General features: G+C 39.6%; 1 protein-coding gene across 1 annotated transcript in view; it reads left to right on the top strand.

Moving 5' to 3' along the window:
* The window catches only part of LOC106584767 (calpain-2 catalytic subunit-like), a 28,139-nt gene extending 6,511 nt beyond the window's left edge, over window positions 1–21,628 (top strand). The window contains 9 exon segments of the mRNA XM_014170318.1: window positions 878–889; window positions 1,506–1,657; window positions 1,741–1,777; window positions 1,904–1,969; window positions 2,054–2,111; window positions 4,281–4,342; window positions 4,593–4,661; window positions 4,769–4,847; window positions 21,489–21,628. Of these exon segments, the coding sequence (XP_014025793.1) occupies window positions 878–889; window positions 1,506–1,657; window positions 1,741–1,777; window positions 1,904–1,969; window positions 2,054–2,111; window positions 4,281–4,342; window positions 4,593–4,661; window positions 4,769–4,847; window positions 21,489–21,628 (675 nt within the window).
* The last annotated feature ends 1,716 nt before the right edge of the window (window positions 21,629–23,344 follow it).

Genomic DNA, 23,344 nt, shown 5'->3' with positions numbered 1-23,344 from the left:
TTGGTTTTGTTGTTTGGGTTTTTTTATTTTTATTTAAGGTGCTTCCGGGGTTAGCACCTTTAAGGGGGGGGTACTGTCACATCCTGGCCAGTATAAGGGTTAATTAGTATTGTAGTTTGGTCAGGACGTGGCAGAGGGTATTCGTTTTATGTGGTTCGGGGTGGTGTGTTTGTTAAAAGGGTGTTTGATTTAGTATTTCCGGGTTTTGGTTTATGTTTAGGTATTTCTATGTTTAGTCTAGTGTGTCTGGTTCTATGTTGAGTTAATTGGGGTTGGACTTCCAATTGAAGGCAGCTGTTTGGTGTTGCCTTTGATTGGAAGTCCTATATTAGTTGGGTGTGTTTGTCTTGTATTTTGTGGGTGATTATTCTGTGTATAGCCTTGTGCCTTACCAGACTGTTTTTTGTCTATTGTTCGTTCTTTGTTATTTTGGTGTTCATTTTGGATTTATTAAAAGAGCAAGATGAGCATACACATACCTGCTGCGTTTTGGTCCTCAATTTCCAACGACAAGCGTGACACAAACCTACATCCATGCAAAACCTGCTAATTAGAAGGCCCTGTGAAACTTCTGTTTTCAACCAGCAACTATCAGGAAATAACACTGATCACTTTTACCATGTTAAGTTTAATCAACTGTTGTCCAATATGATACAAAACAGAAAAAAAAGAATTTCTACAAATCAGCTGCTTATGATATCCTGAATTAGCTGAATCAAGTGTTTAAGAGCAGGGCTAGAGCAAAACCATGCATACCCGATAGCTCTCCGGGAGGAGAGTTGGCTACCCCTGACTTAATCCATTTTAAAATAAAATGGTAAAAAAAAAAATCTTTGTTAATATTCTGATTTTTGTTTTGTTTTTGATTGTTTTCCAGGTTCCTGATGAGGTATGTACGGTACATAAACACATACAAAGAAAGAAACTCAAGCATAATTATAGATACAGTATGCCATTTTCAGGCTGGTCTGTTCATATCACATTCTCAATTTATTTTGAGCCAAAATATATATGAGTACTGTCAGGACTTCCGCCAAAGTCGGTCCCTCTTCTTGTTCGGGCGATGTTCGGCGGTCGACGTCACCGACCTTCTAGCCATCCATTTTTCATTTTCCATTGGTTTTATCTTGTCTTCCTTCACACCTGGTTCCAATCCCATCAATTACATGTTGTGTATTTAACCCCCTGTTTCCCCTCATGTCCTTGTCGGAGATTGTTTTGTTTGTATGTGATGTGCTATTCAGTGTTGGTGTGTGACGGGTTTTGTACCCAGTTTGTTATTTTGTACATTTTGTTTTTTTTGGAGTTTTATCAGCATTTATTAAACAACTCCGTTTATACCAAGTTCATTCTCCTGCGCCTGACTTCTCTGCCACCAACACGCACCCCTTAAAAGTACAGTGTCCAATGCACAAAAGGTCAGGTAATATGTTGTTTGAAACTAATGTATAATGCCACAATGTAGCCTACAGTAAAAAGGCCCTATCCTCTGTGTTTGATGGCAGTATAAGGGCCGCAACAACATCCACCTGGGCCCAGATGTGCTGCTGAGAGAGAGGTCAGTGGCAATGAGCAGCACCTTTATCAACCTGCGGGAGATCTGTGACTGCTTCAAGCTGCCCCCCGGGGAGTACATCATCATCCCCTCCCTGCCAAGGCACAATGACAAACATATGTAAAAATGTGACATTTAAGAAAAAAACATAACATATGTATATCTTTGTATGTGTTTTGTTGCAGTCCAATGGAAGAGGATATCAGTGTGGAAGTTGAAGGGGTACATCATAGTTATTTCTTGTCTTTTGATCTCGACATCTTCCAACACAATTTTGTTTTTATGTTTACTGAGGTATGTTACCGGCTGCAAATTCAAAGTGCAATAATGATATTTGACCCTTTCTAGCCTGATATTACAGAGGGGGATGTGGATCCCCACTTCAAACATCTATTCTCGCAGATTGCTGGAAGCGTATATATTTCTACATTATTTTATTTATTTATCAGTCACATAAATCTTCTTTTCCTTTCTAATATATTTGTTTCATCTTGACAGGATTCCGAAGTTTCTGCCTTTGAACTTCAACAGATTTTAAACAGAGTGGTCACTCAGAGTGAGTAAAGGATATTTCTATACATTATGATGCATCATCTGTGATGAGATACTGTGGGTCTATATTTACGAACATTAGAAGACATAGGTGGACGTTATCGAACACTTTTTCATGAAAACGTACTTTACAGAAGTCAAACGGCATGATCTGCTATTCAAAGTTACTAAAAAACACACGGAATCTCACTTAAATGTTAAGCTTCTGCTACAGTGGTGTAACGTTAACGTTATTGCTGCCGGAGCGCACCGAAGCTACGCTTCTCAGAATGGTGCTTGTTTAATAAAATTTAGATCAAAGCTGAACCAATGTCTCACAAGATCACCTACAGTAACTGTCCAGTGTTTCCATATTTCTATGAAATATGACCTATAATTACTTACAATATGAGTGAAATAGTTTCTTTCAAAAATGGGCAATTAAGTATGTTAAAAATAAGCTTTTCTGTGTTGGAATGGTGTAGGTGTACCACAACAACAGAATTGTGTGGGCATATACTGGTCATTAAAACTATTTATCAGAGTAGACCGCTGATTGGCCAGCTCATCCTTCTCAGGAGTATGACATCATACTCTATGAATAAATATCATGCATTTTTTAAAGTGTTTTTTAGATACAAGTTTGAGGTGGGGTTATTTCTCTCCAGTTTATGCTTTGGTCAACAACATTATTTTGGTATGAGTTACATTTACATTTAAGTCATTTAGCAGACGCTCTTATCCAGAGCAACTTACAAATTGGTGCATTCACCTTATGATATCCAGTGGAACAACCACTTTACAATAGTGCATCTAAATCTTTTAAGGGGGGGTTAGAAGGATTACTTTATCCTATCCTTGGTATTCCTTAAAGAGGTGGGGTTTCAGGTGTCTCCGGAAGGTGGTGATTGACTCCGCTGTCCTGGCGTTGTGAGGGAGCTTGTTCCACCATTGGGGTGCCAGAGCAGTGAACAGTTTTGACTGGGCTGAGCGGGAACTGTGCTTCCTCAGAGGTAGGGGGGCCAGCAGGCCAGAGGTGGATGAACGCAGTGCCCTTGTTTGGGTGTAGGGCCTGATCAGAGCCTGAAGGTATGGAGGTGCCGTTCCCTTCACAGCTCCGTAGGCAATCACCATGATCTTGTAGCGGATGCGAGCTTCAACTGGAAGCCAGTGGAGAGAGCGGAGGAGCGGGGTGACGTGAGAGAACTTGGGAAGGTTGAACACCAGAGTTAAAAGAATATGAACTTTTAAAAGTGAGATTTTCATTGGACACTTAACTTTAGTGATGAATTAGTATTCTACCTAGGCCTAGCATACAGAATATAATAGAGTATAATGTTACTGTTAGACCAAAACGTCTTAATTTCTTATGTAGGCTACACTTACATGTACAATGTTTTACATGCATTATTATAATCATCCATTTCGTCACATATTTGAATCGATCATCGAGGACCAGAAGAGAACAGTTTTTTCCTTAACAAAAAACCTTGACACTAGGGGGCCTCGAACCCACTGATACAGATTCACATTTAACCGGTTTAGCGTGTATGCCACCTGGTAGCGATTGTAATGGAGGTACATGACAGCTATTTAGCAAGACCATAAGTCTCTTCAACTTTTTTTTTACAATGTACGATAAACTTAAATGTTGTATAGACTTTCTTTATCTTTTTCCCGTAAAAACACATTGATGTGAATGAAACAGATAAGCAAAAATGTGCGATTTTGTCATATATGCGAAAAAAAACATGCCTTTTTAATTCTATCTAAGTTAGTAGCTAGTAGCCTAGTCAAGGATGCTTCATGCAATATTGGTACACTACACTTTACAGACCAAGTGAAACAAAAGTAAACCTTACATTTGGAGGTTTAAAATATCCCTATGGTGGCCAAATTGACCTATTTTAAGAAACAGCTATACAGGGCGGCAAGTAACCTAGTGATTAAGAACGTTGGGCCAGTAACCGAAAGGTCGCTGGTTTGAATCCCTGAGCCAACTAGGTAAAACATCTGATGTGCCCTTAAGCAAGGCACTTAACTCTAATTGCTCCTGTAACTTGCTCTGAATAACTGACTAAAATGTACATGTAGCATTGTGTCACGTACAACTACATTGATGATTTGAATTGGCTGATGTGCATTTTGAGACAGAAAAAGTTTAAACTTTACTTTTTACTACTCTGTTTTCAAGGATCTCACGTCAAAACTGGATTTAGCCTCGAGACCTGTCGTCACATCATCAGTCTGTTGGATGTATCCTTTCCTACAGTAGCATGAGCCACTAACTCAATATGGAAAAACACACATTTTACTTTTCAACATGGGGTATTAGGAAATTGTTCTTGTGTGGCACAGTTGGTAGAGTATGGCGCTTGCAACTCCAAAGTCGTGGGCTCGGTTCCCACAGGGGAAAATGTATGCAGGTATTACTGTAAGTCACTTTGGATAAAAGTGTCTGCTAAATGGCGTATATTATGATATGTTCTGCCTTGACCACAATCAGAGGGTTGGCACTGCAAAGTTGGGCCTGGTTGAGTTCCATACTTTGTGGACTAAGATCCAGAAGTATTTGGTAAGATTAAAGGCAGAGGCTATGCTGAGTGTGCAATACTGAAACTTTATCTGCATTGAAACTTATCACTGGTATTTGAGTCTGTCAATAATTTTGATGTCCTGTAGGAAATCTTCAAAAGTGACGACTCTGACAACTCTGGCACGATGAGCACCCACGAGATGAGGGGGGCATTGACTGAAGCAGGTATTATTGAGAAACATTTACTTTTTTAACCATTTCATTTACAGTGTACAAACTTGCTCTTTCCATGACATAGACTGACCAGGTGAATCCAGGTGAAAGCTATGATCACTTATTGATGTCACTTGATAAATCCACTTCAACCAGTGTAGATGAAGGGGAAGAGAAGAATTTTAAGCCTTGAGACAATTGAGACATGGCTTGTGTATGTGTGTCATTCAGAGGGTGAATGGGCAATAAAAAATATATACAGTAGGTGTCAGTAGGGCTATGGTAGTAGGTGCAGGCGCCTGGTCTCGGGAACATGTTTGGGGGGTATTTTTCTCCCCACTCTGCTGACGACAATTTTTCTCTGCTCATACAGGAGTAATAAAGACCTAGTGCAATAATGACGATTCCCCTCCCCCATTATAATTATAAAAAAACGAAATTATTGTTTTAATTTATCAGAGGGTGCTACAGCACCCTCAGCACCCCTACCCGTGGCTATGCCAAGCGCACCGGTTTGAATGTGTCAAGAACTGCAACGCTGCTGGGTTTTTCATGTGTGTTTCAAGAATGGTCCACCACCCAAAGGACATCTAGCAAACTTGACACAACTGTGGGAAGCATTGGAGTCAACATGGGTCAGCATCCCTGTGAAACACTTTCGACACCAATTGAGGCTGTTCTGAGGGCAAATGTGTGGGCTTCCCGAATGGCGCAGTGGTCTAAGGCACTACATCGCAGTGTTGAGGCGTCACTATGGCTGTGACTGGGAGTCCCATAGGGCAACGCACAATTGGCCCAGCGTCGTCCGGGTAAGGGGAGGGTTTGGCCGGGGGTCTTCCTTGGCTCATTGCGCTCTAGCGACTCCATGTGGCGGGCCGGGCACCCTTCAGTCCTCAGTTGAATGGTGTTTCCTCTGACACATTGGTGTGGCTGGCTACCGGGTTAAGCGAGCTGGTGTTAAGAAGCAGCGCGGCTTGGCGGGTGATGTTTCGGAGGACGCATGACTTGAATATTGCCTTTGTCTCTCCCGAGCCCGTTGGGGAGTTGCAGTGATGAGACAAGATCATAGCTACCAATTGGATATCATGAAAAAGGGGGTAAAATTACAACAACAAAAAGACATCTACCTACATGTAACGGAGTATTGCCCTGCCTGAAAACATTGCCAACTGTACACTAACACAGACATATCAGGGTCAGTAGAACAAATAGCATCATTGCAACACAATGCACTCTTCCTTTATGGAGAGTTGGAGAACCTCTTTAAACACATTTAAAGGGATATTGCGAGATTCCGGCAATTAGTGGTAGTTTCGCAAGCCAATGCTAACTAGTGTTAGCGCAATGACTGGAAGTCTACAGGTACGCTAGTGTATGCCAGTGATTCTCAACGGTCACTTGAAGGATTTGAAGGGGTAGTGGGACTTGTGCAAGAATATATTAAAAAAATACAGTATATGTATAATTTTGAATGGTAACCGCCGCACCTAAACTTTTATTTTGAAAGGATACCGCTGCACTGCTTATTGTTGCTGACTTTGCACGTGCAGCACGTCTGCAGTGATTATGCTGCTCTCGCCTGTCATGCAATCAGAATCATGTTACCGTTAAGCACTACCTATCTCTGAAAGTAGCTTCTCTGCTATGGCCGTGCTGAAAACTAAAAGCAGAAACAAACTGGACAGCCAGAATGACCTTCGAGTTGCTCTGTCAACCATCACCCCAGACATCAACACTGTAAAACGTGATTTGTTGTTTCAACTTATTATTTCCAGTGATCATTTTTAGTTGAATTAATTTCACATTTTGTTAAGTCAACTTTCAATTAAGTTATTGTAACTGGTAATACAGTTATCATAACTACATTTCAAGTTTACATAACAAAATGGTCTAACCTAGGATTACGTGACATGTTAAGGATTAGCCCCCTTTTTTAAAATGTTTACGTAAAATGACCCAAATCTAACTGCCTGTAGCTCAGGCCCTGAAGCAAGGATATGTGTATTCTTGGTACCATTTGAAAGAAAACACTTTGAAGTTTATGGAAATGTGAAAGGAATGTAGGAGAATATAACACAATAGATCTGGTAAAAGATAATACAATGAAAACACCAACCGTTCTTTTGTATTTTTTTGTACCATCATCTTTGAAATGCAAGAGAAAGGCTAAAATGTATTTGTAATATTCTTATGTGTAAACATACTGAATTATAATTGGATGCATTTTACCGCCGTATCATACTGTGCTATGATTGGTTAAGACCACCCAGATGGTTAGGTCATGGTCAGTTGATCATGGTTGGAGATAAGTGAACATGCCAGTTGTAGCTAGCTAATAAAGAGCTACGTTAAAGAAATATCCTGTAGTACTGCATTTTATTATGTTGTACAAAGCGTACAAAACAAGACAGTATTATTCCAGCCCAGGTGCAATTTAGATTTTGTCCACTAGATGGCATCCGTGTCTGGGCAAAGTTTTAGACTGATCCAATGAACCATTGTATTTCTGTTCAAAATTTGGTATCAAGACTGCCCAAATGTGCCTAATTTGTTTCTTAATAACTTTTCATGTTCAAAATTGTGCACTCTCCTCAAACAATAGCATGGTATTATTTCACTGTAATAGCTACTGTAAATTGGACAGTGCAGTTAGATTAACAAGAATTTAAGCTTTCTGCGAATATCAAATATGTCTATGTCCTGGGAAATGTTCTTGTTACTTACAACCTCATGCTAATCGCATTAGCCTACATTAGCTCAACCGTCCCGTGGAAGGGACACCGATCCCAAAGAAGTTTTTAAGTGCTCTGAGCTTGAAAATGGCCACGCAACTAGATGACTGGAAATAACAAGTTGAAACAACCTTAAAACCAGAGTTATCTGAACTTAACCAGTTACTTCAATTTATAAGAGTTAATCTTTTTCCAATTTTGTTACGTCAACTTTTAATAAAGTTATCATAACAAGTAACACAGTTATGATAACTACATTTAAAGTCTACATAACAAAATTGTCTAAGCTAGGATAAGGTGACATGTAATGTACTCTGAGCTTGATAGATTTCCAGATAACTGGAAATAATAAGTTGAACATTATAGTGTGAGTGAACTGATTTAAAGCCACATTTAAAACAGTTAACCAATTACAATCCTTGTTCAATCAACATGCACTTAAGTCAAGCCTACTTCATATTGAGTTATTGTAACACAACACAAAGTTCTCAACCTGTTTGGCTACACTGTGGCTACGAGCAAGTCAAGCAGGCCACACAAAAATAAATAACTATACTATTAATGACATAACAGACAAGCTTGCCACAGGCTGCAAGTTGAGAATCACTGTTCTAACTCAACAAAATGACTTTGACTAATAGAAAATGTAAACTTAATACACTGCTCAAAAAAATAAAGGGAACACTAAAATAACACATCCTAGATCTGAATGAATGAAATAATCTTATTAAATACTTTTTTCTTTACATAAATGAATGTGCTGACAACAAAATCACACAAAAATAATCAATGGAAATCCAATTTATCAACCCATGGAGGTCTGGATTTGGAGTCACACTCAAAATTAAAGTGGAAAACCACACTACAGGCTGATCCAACTTTGATGTAATGTCCTTAAAACAAGTCAAAATGAGGCTCAGTAGTGTGTGTGGCCTCCACGTGCCTGTATGACCTCCCTACAATCCCTGGGCATGCTCCTGATGAGGTGGCGGATGGTCTCCTGAGGGATCTCCTCCCAGAACTGGGCTAAAGCATCCGCCAACTCCTGGACAGTCTGTGGGGCAACGTGGCGTTGGTGGATGGAGCGAGACATGATGTCCCAGATGTGCTCAATTGGATTCAGGTCTGGGGAACGGGCGGACCAGTCCATAGCATCAATGCCTTCGTCTTGCAGGAACTGCTGACACACTCCAGCCACATGAGGTCTAGCATTGTCTTGCATTAGGAGGAACCCAGGGCCAACCGCACCAGCATATGGTCTCACAAGGGGTCTGATGATCTCATCTCGGTACCTAATGGCAGTCAGGCTACCTCTGGCGAACACATGGAGGGCTGTGCGGCCCCCCAAAGAAATGCCACCCCACACCATGACTGACCCACCGCCAAACCGGTCATGCTGGAGGATGTTGTAGGCAGCAGAACATTCTCCACGGCGTCTCCAGACTCTGTCACGTCTGTCTCATGTGCTCAGTGTGAACCTGCTTTCATCTGTGAAGAGCACAGGGCGCCAGTGGCGAATTTGCCAATCTTGGTGTTCTCTGGCAAATGCCAAACGTCCTGCACGGTGTTGGGCTGTAAGCACAACCCCCACCTGTGGATGTCGGGCCCTCATACCACCCTCATGGAGTCTGTTTCTGACCATTTGAGCAGACACATGCACATTTGTGGCCTGCTGGAGGTCATTTTGCAGGGCTCTGGCAGTGCTCCTCCTGCTTCTCCTTGCACAAAGGCGGAGGTAGCGGTCCAGCTGCTGGGTTGTTGCCCTCCTACGGCCTCCTCCACGTCTCCTGATGTACTGGCCTGTCTCCTGGTAGCGCCTCCATGCTCCGGATACTACGCTGACAGACACAGCAAACCTTCTTGCCACAGCTCGCATTGATGTGCCATCCTGGATGAGCTGCACTACCTGAGCCACTTGTGTGGGTTGTAAACTCCGTCTCATGCTACCACTAGAGTGAAAGCACCGCCAGCATTCAAAAGTGACCAAAACATCAGCCAGGAAGCATAGGAACTGAGAAGTGGTCTGTGGTCACCACCTGCAGAACCACTCCTTTATTGGGGGTGTCTTGCTAATTGCCTATAATTTCCACCAGTTGTCTATTCCATTTGCACAACAGCATGTGAAATGTATTGTAAATCAGTGTTGCTTCCTAAGTGGACAGTTTGATTTCACAGAAGTGTGATTGACTTGGAGTTACATTGTGTTGTTTAAGTGTTCCCTTTATTTTTTGGAGCAGTGTATAACACAGTATATACAGTTGAACAAAGTTCAGATTTAGTAAAGCTTATCTCCATTTTAAAATGGCTTTATATTTACAATGATTGATTTAATATCAAGAGTACATTGATTGATTCAACAACTTACATTGAAATCAATTAATTCCATCTAGCTTGTAATGGCAACAAAATAGTCCTATTGTGTATTTCAGAACATGTATCAAACTATGTATTAACAAACAAATACATTTGCAACAATGTATTGTTCCCTAGAATGCATTTTGCTGTAAACATTTTCAGAATGCACTGTAGTTAATGGGAAGAGATGATAGCAAATCAATGGTCTCTAACAAAAGACGGTTGTAGTTTGTAGACTGAAGGTCACACGTAAAAATTGTGTAACTTATGTCTTCCCAAAACAGAGATTTGTAAGATTTAGGCAAGTAACAGCATCGTTGTACGAGGAATTAACTCAACTACTGCGAGTAAAACAAAAACATACCAATTAGTTGTCTTAACCGGTTGGGGCTAGGAGGCAGTATTTGCACGGCCGGATAAAAAACGTACCCGATTTAAACTGGTTACTACTCTTGCCCAGAAAAAAGAATATGCATATAATTAGTAAATTTTGATAGAAAACACTCTAAAGTTTCTAAAACTGTTTGAATGGTGTCTGTGAGTATAACAGAACTCATATGGCAGGCCAAAACACGAGAAGATTCCATACAGGAAGTGCCCTGTCTGACAATTTGTTGTCCTTCTGTTGCATCTCTATCAAAAATACAGCATCTGTGCTGTAACGTGACATTTCTAAGGCTTCCATTGGCTCTCTAAAGCCGCCAGAAAGTGGAATGGGGTGTCTGCTGTTTGTGAGTGGTCAGCCTTGGGACAGTGAGACTGAGATGCGCGTTCAAGAGACTACTCCATTTTTTTCTTTCAGCTTTTGAATGAATACAACGTTCCCCGGTTGAAATATTATCGCTATTTTACGAGAAAAATCGCATAAAAATGTATTTTAAACAGCGTTTGACATGCTTCTAAGTACGGTAATGGAATATTTTGAAATGATTTGTCACGAAATGCGCTCGCGCGTCACCCTTCGGATAGTGACCTGAACGCACGAACAAAACAGAGCTATTTTAATATAACTATGGATTATTTGGAACCAAAACAACATTTGTTGTTGAAGTAGAGGTCCTGGGAGTGCATTCTGACGAAGAACAGCAAAGGTAATCCAATTTTTCTAATAGTAATTCTTGAGTTTAGTGAGCCCCAAACTTGGTGGGTGTCAAAATAGCTAGCCGTGATGGCCAAGCTATGTACTCAGAATATTGCAAAATGTGCTTTCGCCGAAAAGCTATTTTAAAATCTGACACCGCGATTGCATAAAGGAGTTCTGTTTCTATAATTCTTAAAATAATTGTTATGTATTTTGTCAACGTTTATCAAGAGTAATTTAGTAAATTCACCGGAAGTTTTCGGTGGGTATGCTAGTTCTGAACATCACATGCTAATGTTAAAAGCTGTTTTTTGATATAAATATGAACTTGATTGAACAAAACATGCATGTATTGTTTAACATAATGTCCTAGGAGTGTCATCTGGTGAAGATCATCAAAGGTTAGTGCTGCATTTAGCTGTGGTTTGGTTTTTGTGACATACATGCTTGCTTTGAAAATGGCTGTGTGATTATATTTGGAAGGGTACTCTCCTGACATAATCTAATGTTTTGCTTTCGCTGTAAAGCCTTTTTGAAATCGGACAATATGGTTATATTAACGAGAGTCTTGTCTCTAAAATGGTGTAAAAAAGTCATATGTTTGAGAAATTGAAGTTATAGCATTTTTGAGGTATTTGTATTTCGCGCCACGCGATTCCACTGGCTGTTGACTAGGGTGGGACGCAAGCGCAACCGAGCCCATAGAAGTTAACAAAGAAGACGGTTCTTCAGCCCATGCACTTTTGCTGTACAGTTTTCTGCACCAATCTTCAAGAATATTTTCTGAACTACCTCAAAAGTGTACCTCACACATTTTGGGTAATCCATGTTCAGACAATAGAGAAGTCCAATCAAAGTGGCAAAGGCATTTAGGACATTGTGAAGCTCATGTATGATCACCTGCTCTTCTATCACAAGGGCAACATCCACATTGTCAACTGGCATTGGGTCATCTGCTGCAGCTCCATCCACAACGACAAGGATACCGATTTTCACTTCCTCAGAATCAGTTGTCTTCTGAAAAACAGAACAAAAATAGGCAAAGATTATAGGCAAAGATTAGAGGCATTGCCCTACAAAACATCCTCCAATACAATATTTCTGTGAAACTGTCTGCAAATGTACTGTTGCATATTGATGCAGGCACGTGGGGTGGCAGGTAGCCTAGTGGTCAAGAGCGTTAAACAAGCATGATCCTTAAGCATGTCAGTCAACCATGATTGCTCCCAGGTCTAGATAGAATGTGTTCTTAGTTGAGGTATAACATGGTCTGTTCTTTTCCAATTTGCTAAAAACATGGGTCATCCATCACTGAAAATGAGGAGGAAAACATTCATTATATTAAAGGTGCACTGTGTACAATTCCGCCTCTTCTACTTTCTTTTTAAATGACCAGCTTACAAAAGCTGTAAAAAATATATTTCTAGATATTTAAAAAATATAAAAAGTTATTTAGATAGGACAATGATTCCCTACAATAAGCAATTCATTTGTTACACAAAGGCACAGCCTAAAATGCAAAGTTTATATTCAAGACGGACCGACGCGAGCCCACTAACGAACAATGTTGAAGCTAAACTGATTGCAACTCCTGTTCAAATGGCAAAATCAGCACTGCATGGTGTAGGGATTAATAATTGTCCTATCAAAATCGCTTTTTACATTTTTTAAATGACAAGAAATGTAGTTTTTACAGCTTTTAATTCTGTTAATTGTCTAACAATAGGGAATTTGACATATCACTAAGGGCACTGCAGTATTGTGTGCTCCCATACACCATGAATGTGTGATACGTTCAAATATGCTAAAACTTGAGCATACTTACATTTCACAACCGTCGACAACAGCTGTCAATAGTTGTTTACATGGTAGTTAGGTATTATCGCCCACTAAACCTAGTATTGTGTTTAATGTATGGTCCAGATTTTTGCTTTGCTGTCCAAGATAACGTTGTCCAAGATAAAGATGTAGTTTCTTCTGGACAAAAAGCATGCTAAATCACTATTCTCAACTGAATGTCTAGCAAGGGAGAAAGGTTGAGTAAAAGTAGAACAAATTAGATATTGCTAAAAGAGATGTCCTTATATACTGTAGTTTGTTCACATTTGATTTGGCCTGTGTGTTATAATCACTTCAGATGGCGACAGACATTCAACTTGACTCCATTGAAAGTTACAGTGCATCATAATTCATAGGGAATTTCACTCCTGGGAGAAAGCATAAGGTTATGTTGTAGGGTTGTATACCTCACATGTCTTAAAAAAATTGGTTGGGTCTTCTCGCAGGAAGTATGGCAAGCCTCGGAGCACAGCCTCTCTCTTCCTTTGATTGGAACTCTTAACAACAAAAGCACAATTGACTGTTTTACGACATTGTTATTGTGGTTGTCAATGATAAGGTCTCATCCCCAATATTGATGTGTATTTAAAAAAGTAGCAATTATCAATACACCAAAATGTAGGTAATAACTGTACCGAAGACTTTAAATGTCAATATAATCTAACCTACATCTTTGTCAAGACTGTTCATAAGGTGTTTTAAGCTCCATCCCTCCACCACTATTGGCCCGGTAGAATTCAAGGAGCTTGGAAAGATGACTGTCCAGGCCTTCATAAAATGTCTTCTTGAGGTCCCACCAGTGTCATGAACTCCAGAGCAACCTGTTTGAAGAGCGCCACATACCAGAGAAGGAATTTTAGGGACAAGGCCATTATGCCTTAAGGGGTTGCCTAATCTGCCAGTGCACCAAAACAATCAGCCAAGGCCATCAAGCAAAATAGCCAATTACATTGCTACAAAAAAAAAACAGTTGTTAAAAAACCCTATAAACAGTTAATGTAGGAAAGTAATTAAAATGATTCGCTGCCACTTTAAAACCAAAGGGTTACCATGTTAATCGGGCTACAGTACTTATACTGATTTGGGGGAAATATATTTTGATTTTGCAGTTTATACTGAAACTAACACTGAAAAACCAGGAAGCATGTGATTAAAATATACATAGCTAGGAAACATGGAAACTAGCTAAGTCTCAGTTGGGATAATTTAAAATGTATCTATGACAGCCTGTGACTGCCACTGCGCTCATTGTTAAATAAAGTTAAGGGATTCAGAGTCAAGCTATGAAACTAAATTACAGAAATACTTTGAAAACAACAATGGTTTATAGCCATAATTGACTTCAGAAAATGTGAGTGAAACGTTTACACTGTAGAGCCCTGCATTTGTGTGACCTATGAACAGTCAGGGAATCTTTACACCCAGCCTAAGAGCACTACAGATAAAAGGAATACATTTTTGGAAAGTGTATTACATTAATAACTTACATAGTTCCTTGTGTCCTCTAATCACCATCTCAAAATGCACAAAGGTCTGAAGGGAGACAAGCTCTTGAGCTATGAGAAACTGTGTATATTATTAATTTCAACAATCACAGAAAATCTAATTGAACCTTTTGCAGATGTTAAATAAGCACTTTTCTGTCACGTCCTGACCAGTAAAGGGGTTATTTGTTATTATAGTTTGGTCAGGACGTGGCAGGGGGTATTTGTTTTATATGGTTTGGGGTGTGTGTGTATGTAGAGGGGTGTTTGGTTTATGTATTCCGGGGTTTTTGTCATTGTTCTATGTTAGTGTATTTCTATGTTCTGTCTAGTCATTTCTATTTCTATGTTTAGGTAATTGGGGTTGGGGCCTTCAATTGGAGGCAGCTGTCTATCGTTGCCTCTGATTGAAGGTCCTATAAATAGGAATGTGTTTGTCAAGGGATTTGTGGGAGGTTGTTCCTTGCATAGCTGTGTATTGCCTGCAAGACAATGCAGGTCCTTCTTCTTCATTGCAGGTCCTTTTACTAACTGCAAAATTCATTTTTATAACATGGTTTTAACTTAACATCTCATTACACTCAAACTAACAATTGTAAAATAACAAAATATATGCTAACGTTGCTACTTGCAAGATTAGGCTAATTAATCATTACAATATTCTTAGCTAGGTTTTTAAATCATATATTTTTGAAAAAACAAGGGTTTAAAACCCAATAGTAATTAGAAGCATGGCTAGCAAACATCTTTCCTTTCTACTATTATGCAGGTTATCAAACTATTTCCAAGCTAGCTAAACACACTGTAACTAACCAGCATATGTGCAAATTCGGCCACGTGTCCTAACGGTCCTAACTAATACTATGCTAGCTAACACCATGCTAGATAGCGTGATGCTAGCTAAAAGCATACTAGCTAAATGCCACAACATACCCTGGAAAATATACTTAGCTACACATGCCTATATTTGATGTTTGGCCAGCAAGTCACTGAATACAACCACAACAGTAAAATAAACTGATAACAGCTCATTACCACCCAATCTAATAGTAATTATAACTACAAGCATAGCTACAGTTGGATTTTGTAGCTACTGTTATACAGGTTATCAAACAAATTACAAGTTAGTGAGCATGTCTGCAATTTGGCGCCATGTATGCTGCTGGCTAGAGCGGTACTATTTAACAGCATGATAACAGCAAGCTTAGCTTCAATTATACTACAGAACACGTAGCAGAATTGCACAAGTAATTCGATTTAAACTGATTTAAACTTGCCAAACGTAGCCAAATATCTGTTTTTCTTTGTTAATTTAACCAAATTACCATTTTAACATTGAGCATGTGCGGTGCTAACCAGCTAGCAGGGTAGCCTAGTGGTTAGAGCATTGGGCTAGTAACTGTATGCAAGTTTGAATCCCCTCACTGACAAGGTACAAATCTGTCGTTCTGCCCCAAGTGTTTTTCTTTGTAGTTAATATTACTTTCACTACATTGGCCTCACCAAACATGAATTGCTAGATGGTTAGCCATGAACGTTTAGGCCCAATATTAGAATCACTAATACATGTTCATGCATAGAGAAATAGTATATGTAAATCATTCTCCTACAGTTTAGTCAGTTACCAGACGCTCTTATCCAGAGCGACTTAGAGTTAGTCTTACAGGAATAAGCAATAGGCCTACTTGCTAAGCAAGCAGCTTGGCCTTAGTTACACATGTGTAGACCTTCATGCAGTAAAAACCTGTAACCCTCAGCTAACACAATATGAACCCATAGCCCATACAATTGACACAGTTCATGCTATGTGGCTCCATATTCTTTAACATTTGCTGCATTGGTGTCAGAAATGAGAAAATGAGATATTGCATGTGACATTTGCCCTCACAGACAAAACATGCATTTATTGGCTACAAGGAATATGGTGGAAGTCACTCCAGCAAAGTTGCACCAATCAAATTCCATTTAAAACAAACCGATCAACAAAATGACAATTGTGACAATTGTTAGCACCCCATAGGGATTCTTATGAAAAAATTAGCTGTATGGTGGCCTTCCATGGCTCCCTTTAACTGAGGTATAAAAATAAGGTGCATGGATTATGCATTTTTCATCAATCACAATGTGGAAAGGCAAAAACACTCACAAATTCAAAAATAAAAAAATGGTTTCCACTATTAAACAATAGGTACACTATTAGGGAAATAATTAAGAAGTTCAAACGGCAGGTAGCCTAGTGGGGTGGCAGGTAGCCTAGTGGTTAGAGCATTGGACTAGTAACCAAAAGGTTGCAAGATCAAATCCCCGGCTAACAAGGTAAAAGTGTGTCCTTCTGCCCCTGAACAAGGCAGTTAACCCATTGTTCCTAGGCTGTAATTGAAAATAAGAATTTGTTCTTAACTGACTTGCCTAGTTAAATAAAGGTAAAAAAAGAGACTCAAAACAGTACATGTGCACTAGAGGCAGTTGCACAGACCACTGATTTGACTTTAAAGGTTAAATGAAAACTTAGCTGATTTAACTCAATTTTGTAAGTTAATGTACAGATTTGTAGTTATCCTGACTTGACATTTAAAGTCAAGACAACTTTTGTGCTCATTTAGTTCATTAGACTTATTGGATCTAATTTGAAAGTTGAGGGAACACATAGTTCATAGCTGATTCAACTTGATTTTCTAAGTTAAAACCTCTTACATCTAGACGTTCCGCTAGCGGAACACCTGCTCCAATATCCAATGATGGGCGTGGCGCGAAATACAAATTCCTCTAAAATCCGAAAACTTCCATTTTTCAAACATATGACTATTTTACAGCATTTTAAAGCCAAGACTCTCGTTAATCTAACCACACTGTCCGATTTCAAAAAGGCTTTACAACGAAAGCAAAACATTAGATCATGTCAGCAGAGTACCCAGCCAGAAATAATCAGACACCCATTTTTCAAGCTAGCATATAATGTCACAAAAAACAAAACCACAGCTAAATGCAGCACTAACCTTTGATGATCTTCATCAGATGACAACCCTAGGACATTATGTTATACAATGCATGCATGTTTTGTTCAATCAAGTTCATATTTATATCAAAAACCAGCTTTTTTACATTAGCATGTGACGTTCAGAACTAGCATACCCCCCGCAAACATCCGGTGAATTTACTAAATTACTCACGATAAACGTTCACAAAAAACGTAACAATTATTTTAAGAATTATAGATACAGAACTCCTCTATGCACTCGATATGTCCGATTTTAAAATAGCTTTTCGGTGAAAGCACATTTTGCAATATTCTCAGTAGATAGCCCAGCCATCACGGCAAGCCATTTAGACACCGACCAAGTTTAGCCCTGATCAAACTCCGATTTACTATTACAAAAGTTTCATTACCTTTGTTTTCTTCGTCAGAATGCACTCCCAGGACTGCTACTTCAATAACAAATGTTGGTTTGGTCCAAAATAATCCATCGTTATATCCAAATTGCGGCGTTTTGTTCGTGCGTTCCAAGACACTATCCAAAATGGTAAATCAGGGTCGCGAGCATGGCGCAATTCGTGACAAAAGATTTCTAAATATTCCATTACCGTACTTCGAAGCATGTCAACCGCTGTTTAAAATCCATTTTTATGCAATTTTTCTCGTAAAAAAGCGATAATATTCCGACCGGGAATCTCCGTTTAGCTAAACAGAGGAAAGAAAACAAAGCTTTCGGTCGACGCGGGCACGAGCCTGAGTCTCACAGTACTGTAACCAGCCACTATCCAAACGCGCTACTTTGTTTCAGCCAGAGCCTGCAAAGCCACGATTCAGCATTTTGCCGCCTTCTGAGAGTCCATGTGAGCCGTAGAAAGTGTCACGTAAGAGCAGAGATCCCCTGTAATAGATAGAGATAATCAACAAGGCCAAGAAATGGTAAGACAGGGTACTTCCTGTACAGAATCTTCTCAGGTTTTGGCCTGCCAAATGAGTTCTGTTATACTCACAGACACCATTCAAACAGTTTTAGAAACTTTGGAGTGTTTTCTATCCAAAGCTAATAATTATATGCATATTCTAGTTTCTGGGCAGGAGTACTAATCAGATTAAATCGGGTACGTTTTTTATCCGTCCGTGAAAATACTGCCCCCTAGCCATAACAGGTTAATAAAATGTAATGACTTGTAGTTAATAACCTGTTATGGATAGGGGGCAGTATTTTCACGGCCGGATAAAAAACGTACCCGATTTAATCTGGTTATTACTCCTGCCCAGAAACTAGAATATGCATATAATATTTGATTTGGATAGAAAACACCCTAAAGTTTCTAAAACTGTTTGAATGGTGTCTGTGAGTGTAACAGAACTCATATGGCAGGCCAAAACCTGAGAAGATTCTATATGGGAAGTGCCCTGTCTGACCATTTCTTGGCCTTCTGTAGCCTCTTTATCGAAAATACAGGATCTCTGCTGTAACGTGACATTTTCTAAGGCTCCCATAGGCTCTCAGAAGGCGCCAGAACGTGGAATGATAACTCGGCAGTCCCTGGGCGAAAAACAGTAGGGGTTTTGGAGAGTGCTCCTTCTGAGAACAATGACACTGGCGCGCGTGTGCATGTGAAGACTCCATTTTCTTATTTCAGTGTTTGAACGGATACAACGTCTCCCGGTTGGAATATTATCGCTATTTTACGAGAAATATCGCATAAAAATTGATTTTAAACAGCGTTTGACATGCTTCGAAGTACGGTAATGGAATATTTTGAATTTTTTTTGTCACGAAACGCGCCGGCGTGTCACCCTTCGGATAGTGATTTGAAAGCACGAACAAAACTAAGCTATTTGGATATAACTATGGCTTATTTGGAACCAAAACAACATTGGGTGTTGAAGTAGAAGTCCTGGGAGTGCATTCTGACGAAGAACAGCAAAGGTAATCCAATTTGTCTTATAGTAAATCTGAGTTTGGTGAGTGCCAAACTTGGTGCGTGTCAAAATAGCTAGCCGTGATGGCCGGGCTATCTTCTCAGAATATTGCAAAAATGTGCTTTCACCGAAAGGCTATTTTAAAATCGGACACCGCGATTGCATAAAGGAGTTCTGTATCTATAATTCTTAAAATAATTGTTATGTTTTTTGTGAACGTTTATCGTGAGTAATTTAGTAAATTCACCGGTGAGTATGCTAGTTCTGAACAAAACATGCTAATGTAAAAAGCTGGTTTTGATATAAATATGAACTTGATTGAACAAAATATGCATGTATTGTATAACTTAATGTCCTAGGAGTGTCATCTGATGAAGATCATCAAAGGTTAGTGCTGCATTTAGCTGTGGTTTTGGTTTATGTGACATTATATGCTGGCTTGAAAAATGGGTGTGTGATTATTTCTGGCTGGGTACTCTCCTGACATAATCTAATGTTTTGCTTTCGTTGTAAAGCCTTTTTGAAATCGGACAACGTGGTTAGATAAAGGAGAGTCTTGTCTTTAAAATGGTGTAAAGTAGTCATATGTTTGAAAAATTGAAGTTTTAGCATTTTTGAGGTATTTGTAATTCACGCCACGCTATACCATTGGATATTGGTGAGGCGTTCCGCTAGCGGCACGTCTGTCCCTAACTTAATATAACATGTCATTTTTTTGTCAACACAATTGGGATCTTGTTTTATTTTATTTGACTTATTAGTTCTGATTTGAAAGTTGACTGAACAAATTGTTCTTAGCGGATTGAAATTGATTTTGTAATTTAAGACAGTGTAACTAATTGTAGTTATCAAAACTTGAAATGTTCAGTAAACACAACTGCTATCTTGGTGTTCTTGATTTGACTTCTTGGTTCTGACTTGAAAGTTAAATTAACACACAGGTCTTAGCTGATTTAACTTAATTTTGTAAGTAAAGTTCATGCCAAGATTTGTAGTTATCCTAACTTGACATTTAAAGTCAAAACAACTGTTGTCTTTATTTAGTTAATTTGACTTATTGGATCTAATTTGAAAGTTGAGGGAACACATAGTTCATAGCTGACTCAACTTGATTTTATAAGTTAAGACAATGTAATGACTGGTAGTTATTATAACTTGCCATGTTTCGTCAGCACTACTAGGATCTTGTTTTAGTTTATTTGACTTGTTAGTTCTGATTTGAAAGTTGACTGAGCAAATTGTTCTTTGCTAACTGAACTTGATTTTATATGTTTATAGCTTTTATTGAATTGAAGTCAACTTAACTTAAATTAACATGCTTTGTCAAATCAACACATTTTGCAAATGTAGTTGACTTGAATAGATGAAATAAGTTATTTTGACTTAATCCCCAAAACATTTTTTTGTGAATAAACTTATCAAACTGAAGAAACACCCCCAGTTTTCCCACTGATGAGTTATTGTTCAGTATGTTAATTATTATTGTTAATTAATTCTGACATTCATATTACATTTTATTGAACTGGTTAATTAAAAATGTACACCTTTTCAAGATTGTAATTGCTGATTATGAAATCCTAATGATTGTTTTTTCCCCTATTTTAAACACTACTATGTGTTACTGTTCATTAACATTATTGGACTGGTTTCGATGTCATATTCTGAATCTGATCATTTATTACACCCACTCCTGAACTGGTCGCCTAATTAAGTGGCTTATTCTCTAGAATTGATATTTCTCAGTTAATATGGCTGTGTAATGACTTTCTTTAATGCCATAATAGTAGCCCATTGAGATGGTCTATTTTGCAAGTGAGGCCTACCCAAGAAGGCAGCTGCAATACAACATTACAAAATATAGCTGCAATACAACATAATATTGGGTCACTACTCAATTGTCATTGCCAATTTTGGGTCCCCAACCAAAACCAGTTGAGAACCACTGGTGTATGCTAGCTGCTTGTGTATGCTATCTCACAGTATCCCTTTAAAGTTGCAATAATGCAGCTAACACTTACTTACTGTATGTTACTCCTACCACAACTACTACTGCCACAACACTTCTACACTTGTAATATTATCAATTCAAATGCATTTGTTTGTTAATTGCAAATATTTATTAGAATGCAGCATCACGCTGGTTAATTTACCCCCATGTCACACAACAACATTTACATGGGTCAGTCCATAACTAATTGTTGGATTAGGACTTGGTTGAAATGCTGGGCCATGTTTTAATTATTATGTTTATTATTATCGCAGGGTTTCAGCTTAACAGCGAGATGCTCCAGCTAATTGTGTCCCGCTATGCTAACTCAGAGTACGCCATTGACTTTGACTGCTTCATGGGCTGCCTGATATGACTGGAAATGCTATTTAGGGAGTGGTTTTTGACTTCATAATGCCTTCAATAGAGGTGGTTCCAATCACTCAATCCAGAGCATGGTGCTTGCATCTCTGGATATTGTACACTGTAAATTGCCTTGGATAAAAGTGTCTGTTACATGACCATTATCATTATTATTATAATTTGTTGATAATTATTTTAAAAAATTTACAGAACTATATTGGGAAAGCCCAGGAACTGAGGATATTGTTTTAACATTTATAAAAGTTACTACAATAAAATTAAAAGGTATTAGCAATACCTGTTATGGGCAGGCAGATTCTCAGTCAGAATCACATTGTATTTCTCTCTCTCTCTCTCGCTACTAGAAATGTTCAAAATGCTTGATAAACACGACAGCAGGAAGATCTAATGAGAAATAAAAGTAACAAGTAATTAAAGAGCAGCAGTAAAATAACAATAGCGAGTATATACAGGGGGATACCAGTACAGAGTCAATGTGCGAGGGCACCGGTTAGTTGAGGTAATATGTACACATAGGTAGAGTTATTAAAGTGAATAAGCATAGATGATAACAACAGAAGGTAGCAGCGGTGTGAAAGAGGGAGGGGGGGGGGGCTTCTTGGACCTAGACTTGGCGCTCTGGTACTGCTTGCCGTGCGGTAGCAGAGAGAAGAGTCTATGACTAGGGTGGCTGGAGTCTGACAATTTTTAGGGCCTTCCTCTGACACCGCCTGGTATAGAGGTCCTGGATGGCAGGAAGCTTGGCCCCAGTGATGTACTGGGCTGTAGCGCACTACCCTCTGTAGTGTCGGAGGCCGAGCAGTTGCCATTCCAGGCAGTGATGCAACCAGTCAGGATGCTCTCGATGGTGCAGCTGTAGAACCTTTTGAGGATCTGAGGACCCATGGCAAATCTTTTCAGTCTCCTGAGGGGAAATAGGTCTCGTTGTGCCCTCTTCACGACTGTCTTGGTGTGCTTGGACTATGTTAGTTTGTTGGTGATGTGGACACCATGGAACTTGAAGCTCTCAACCTGCAGCCCCGTCGATGAGAATGGGGCGTGCTCGGTCCTCCTTTTCCTATAGTCCACAATCATCTCCTTTGTCTTGATCATGTTGAGGGAGAGGTTGTTGTCCTGGCACCACACGGCCAGGTCTCTGACCTCCTTCCTATAGGCTGTCTCGTCTGCAAACTTAATGATGGTGTTGGAGTCGTGCCTGGCTGTGCAGTCATGAGTGAACAGGCAGTACAGGAGGGGACTGAGCACACACTCCTGAGGGGCCCCGTGTTGAGGATCAGCGTGGCGGATGTGTTGTTACCTACCCTTACCACCTGGGGGCGGCCAGTCAGGAAGTCCAGGATCCAGTTGCAGAGGGAGGTGTTTAGTCCCAGGGTCCTTAGCTTATTGATGAGCTTTGAGGGCCCTATGGTGTTGAACGCTGAGCTGTAGTCAATGAATAGCATTCTCACATAGGTGTTCCTTTTGTCCAGGTTGGAAAGGGCAGTGTGGAGTGCCATAGAGATTGCATCTTTGGATCGGTTGGGGCGGTATGCAAATTGGAGTGGGTCTAGGGTTTCTGGGATAATGGTGTTGATGTGTGCCATGATCAGCCTTTCAAAGCACTTCGTGGCTACAGACGTGAGTGCTACGGCTCGGTAGTCATTTAGGCAGGTGTTCTTGGGCACAGGCACTATGGTGGTCTGCTTAAAATGTTGGTATTACAGACTCGGACAGGGAGAGGATGAAAATGTCAGTGAAGACACTTGCC

This window comes from Salmo salar, chromosome ssa02, assembly GCF_905237065.1.
Source record: "Salmo salar chromosome ssa02, Ssal_v3.1, whole genome shotgun sequence".
Taxonomy (NCBI): Eukaryota; Metazoa; Chordata; class Actinopteri; order Salmoniformes; family Salmonidae; genus Salmo; species Salmo salar.
This window is presented reverse-complemented; position numbering and strand designations above follow the sequence as displayed.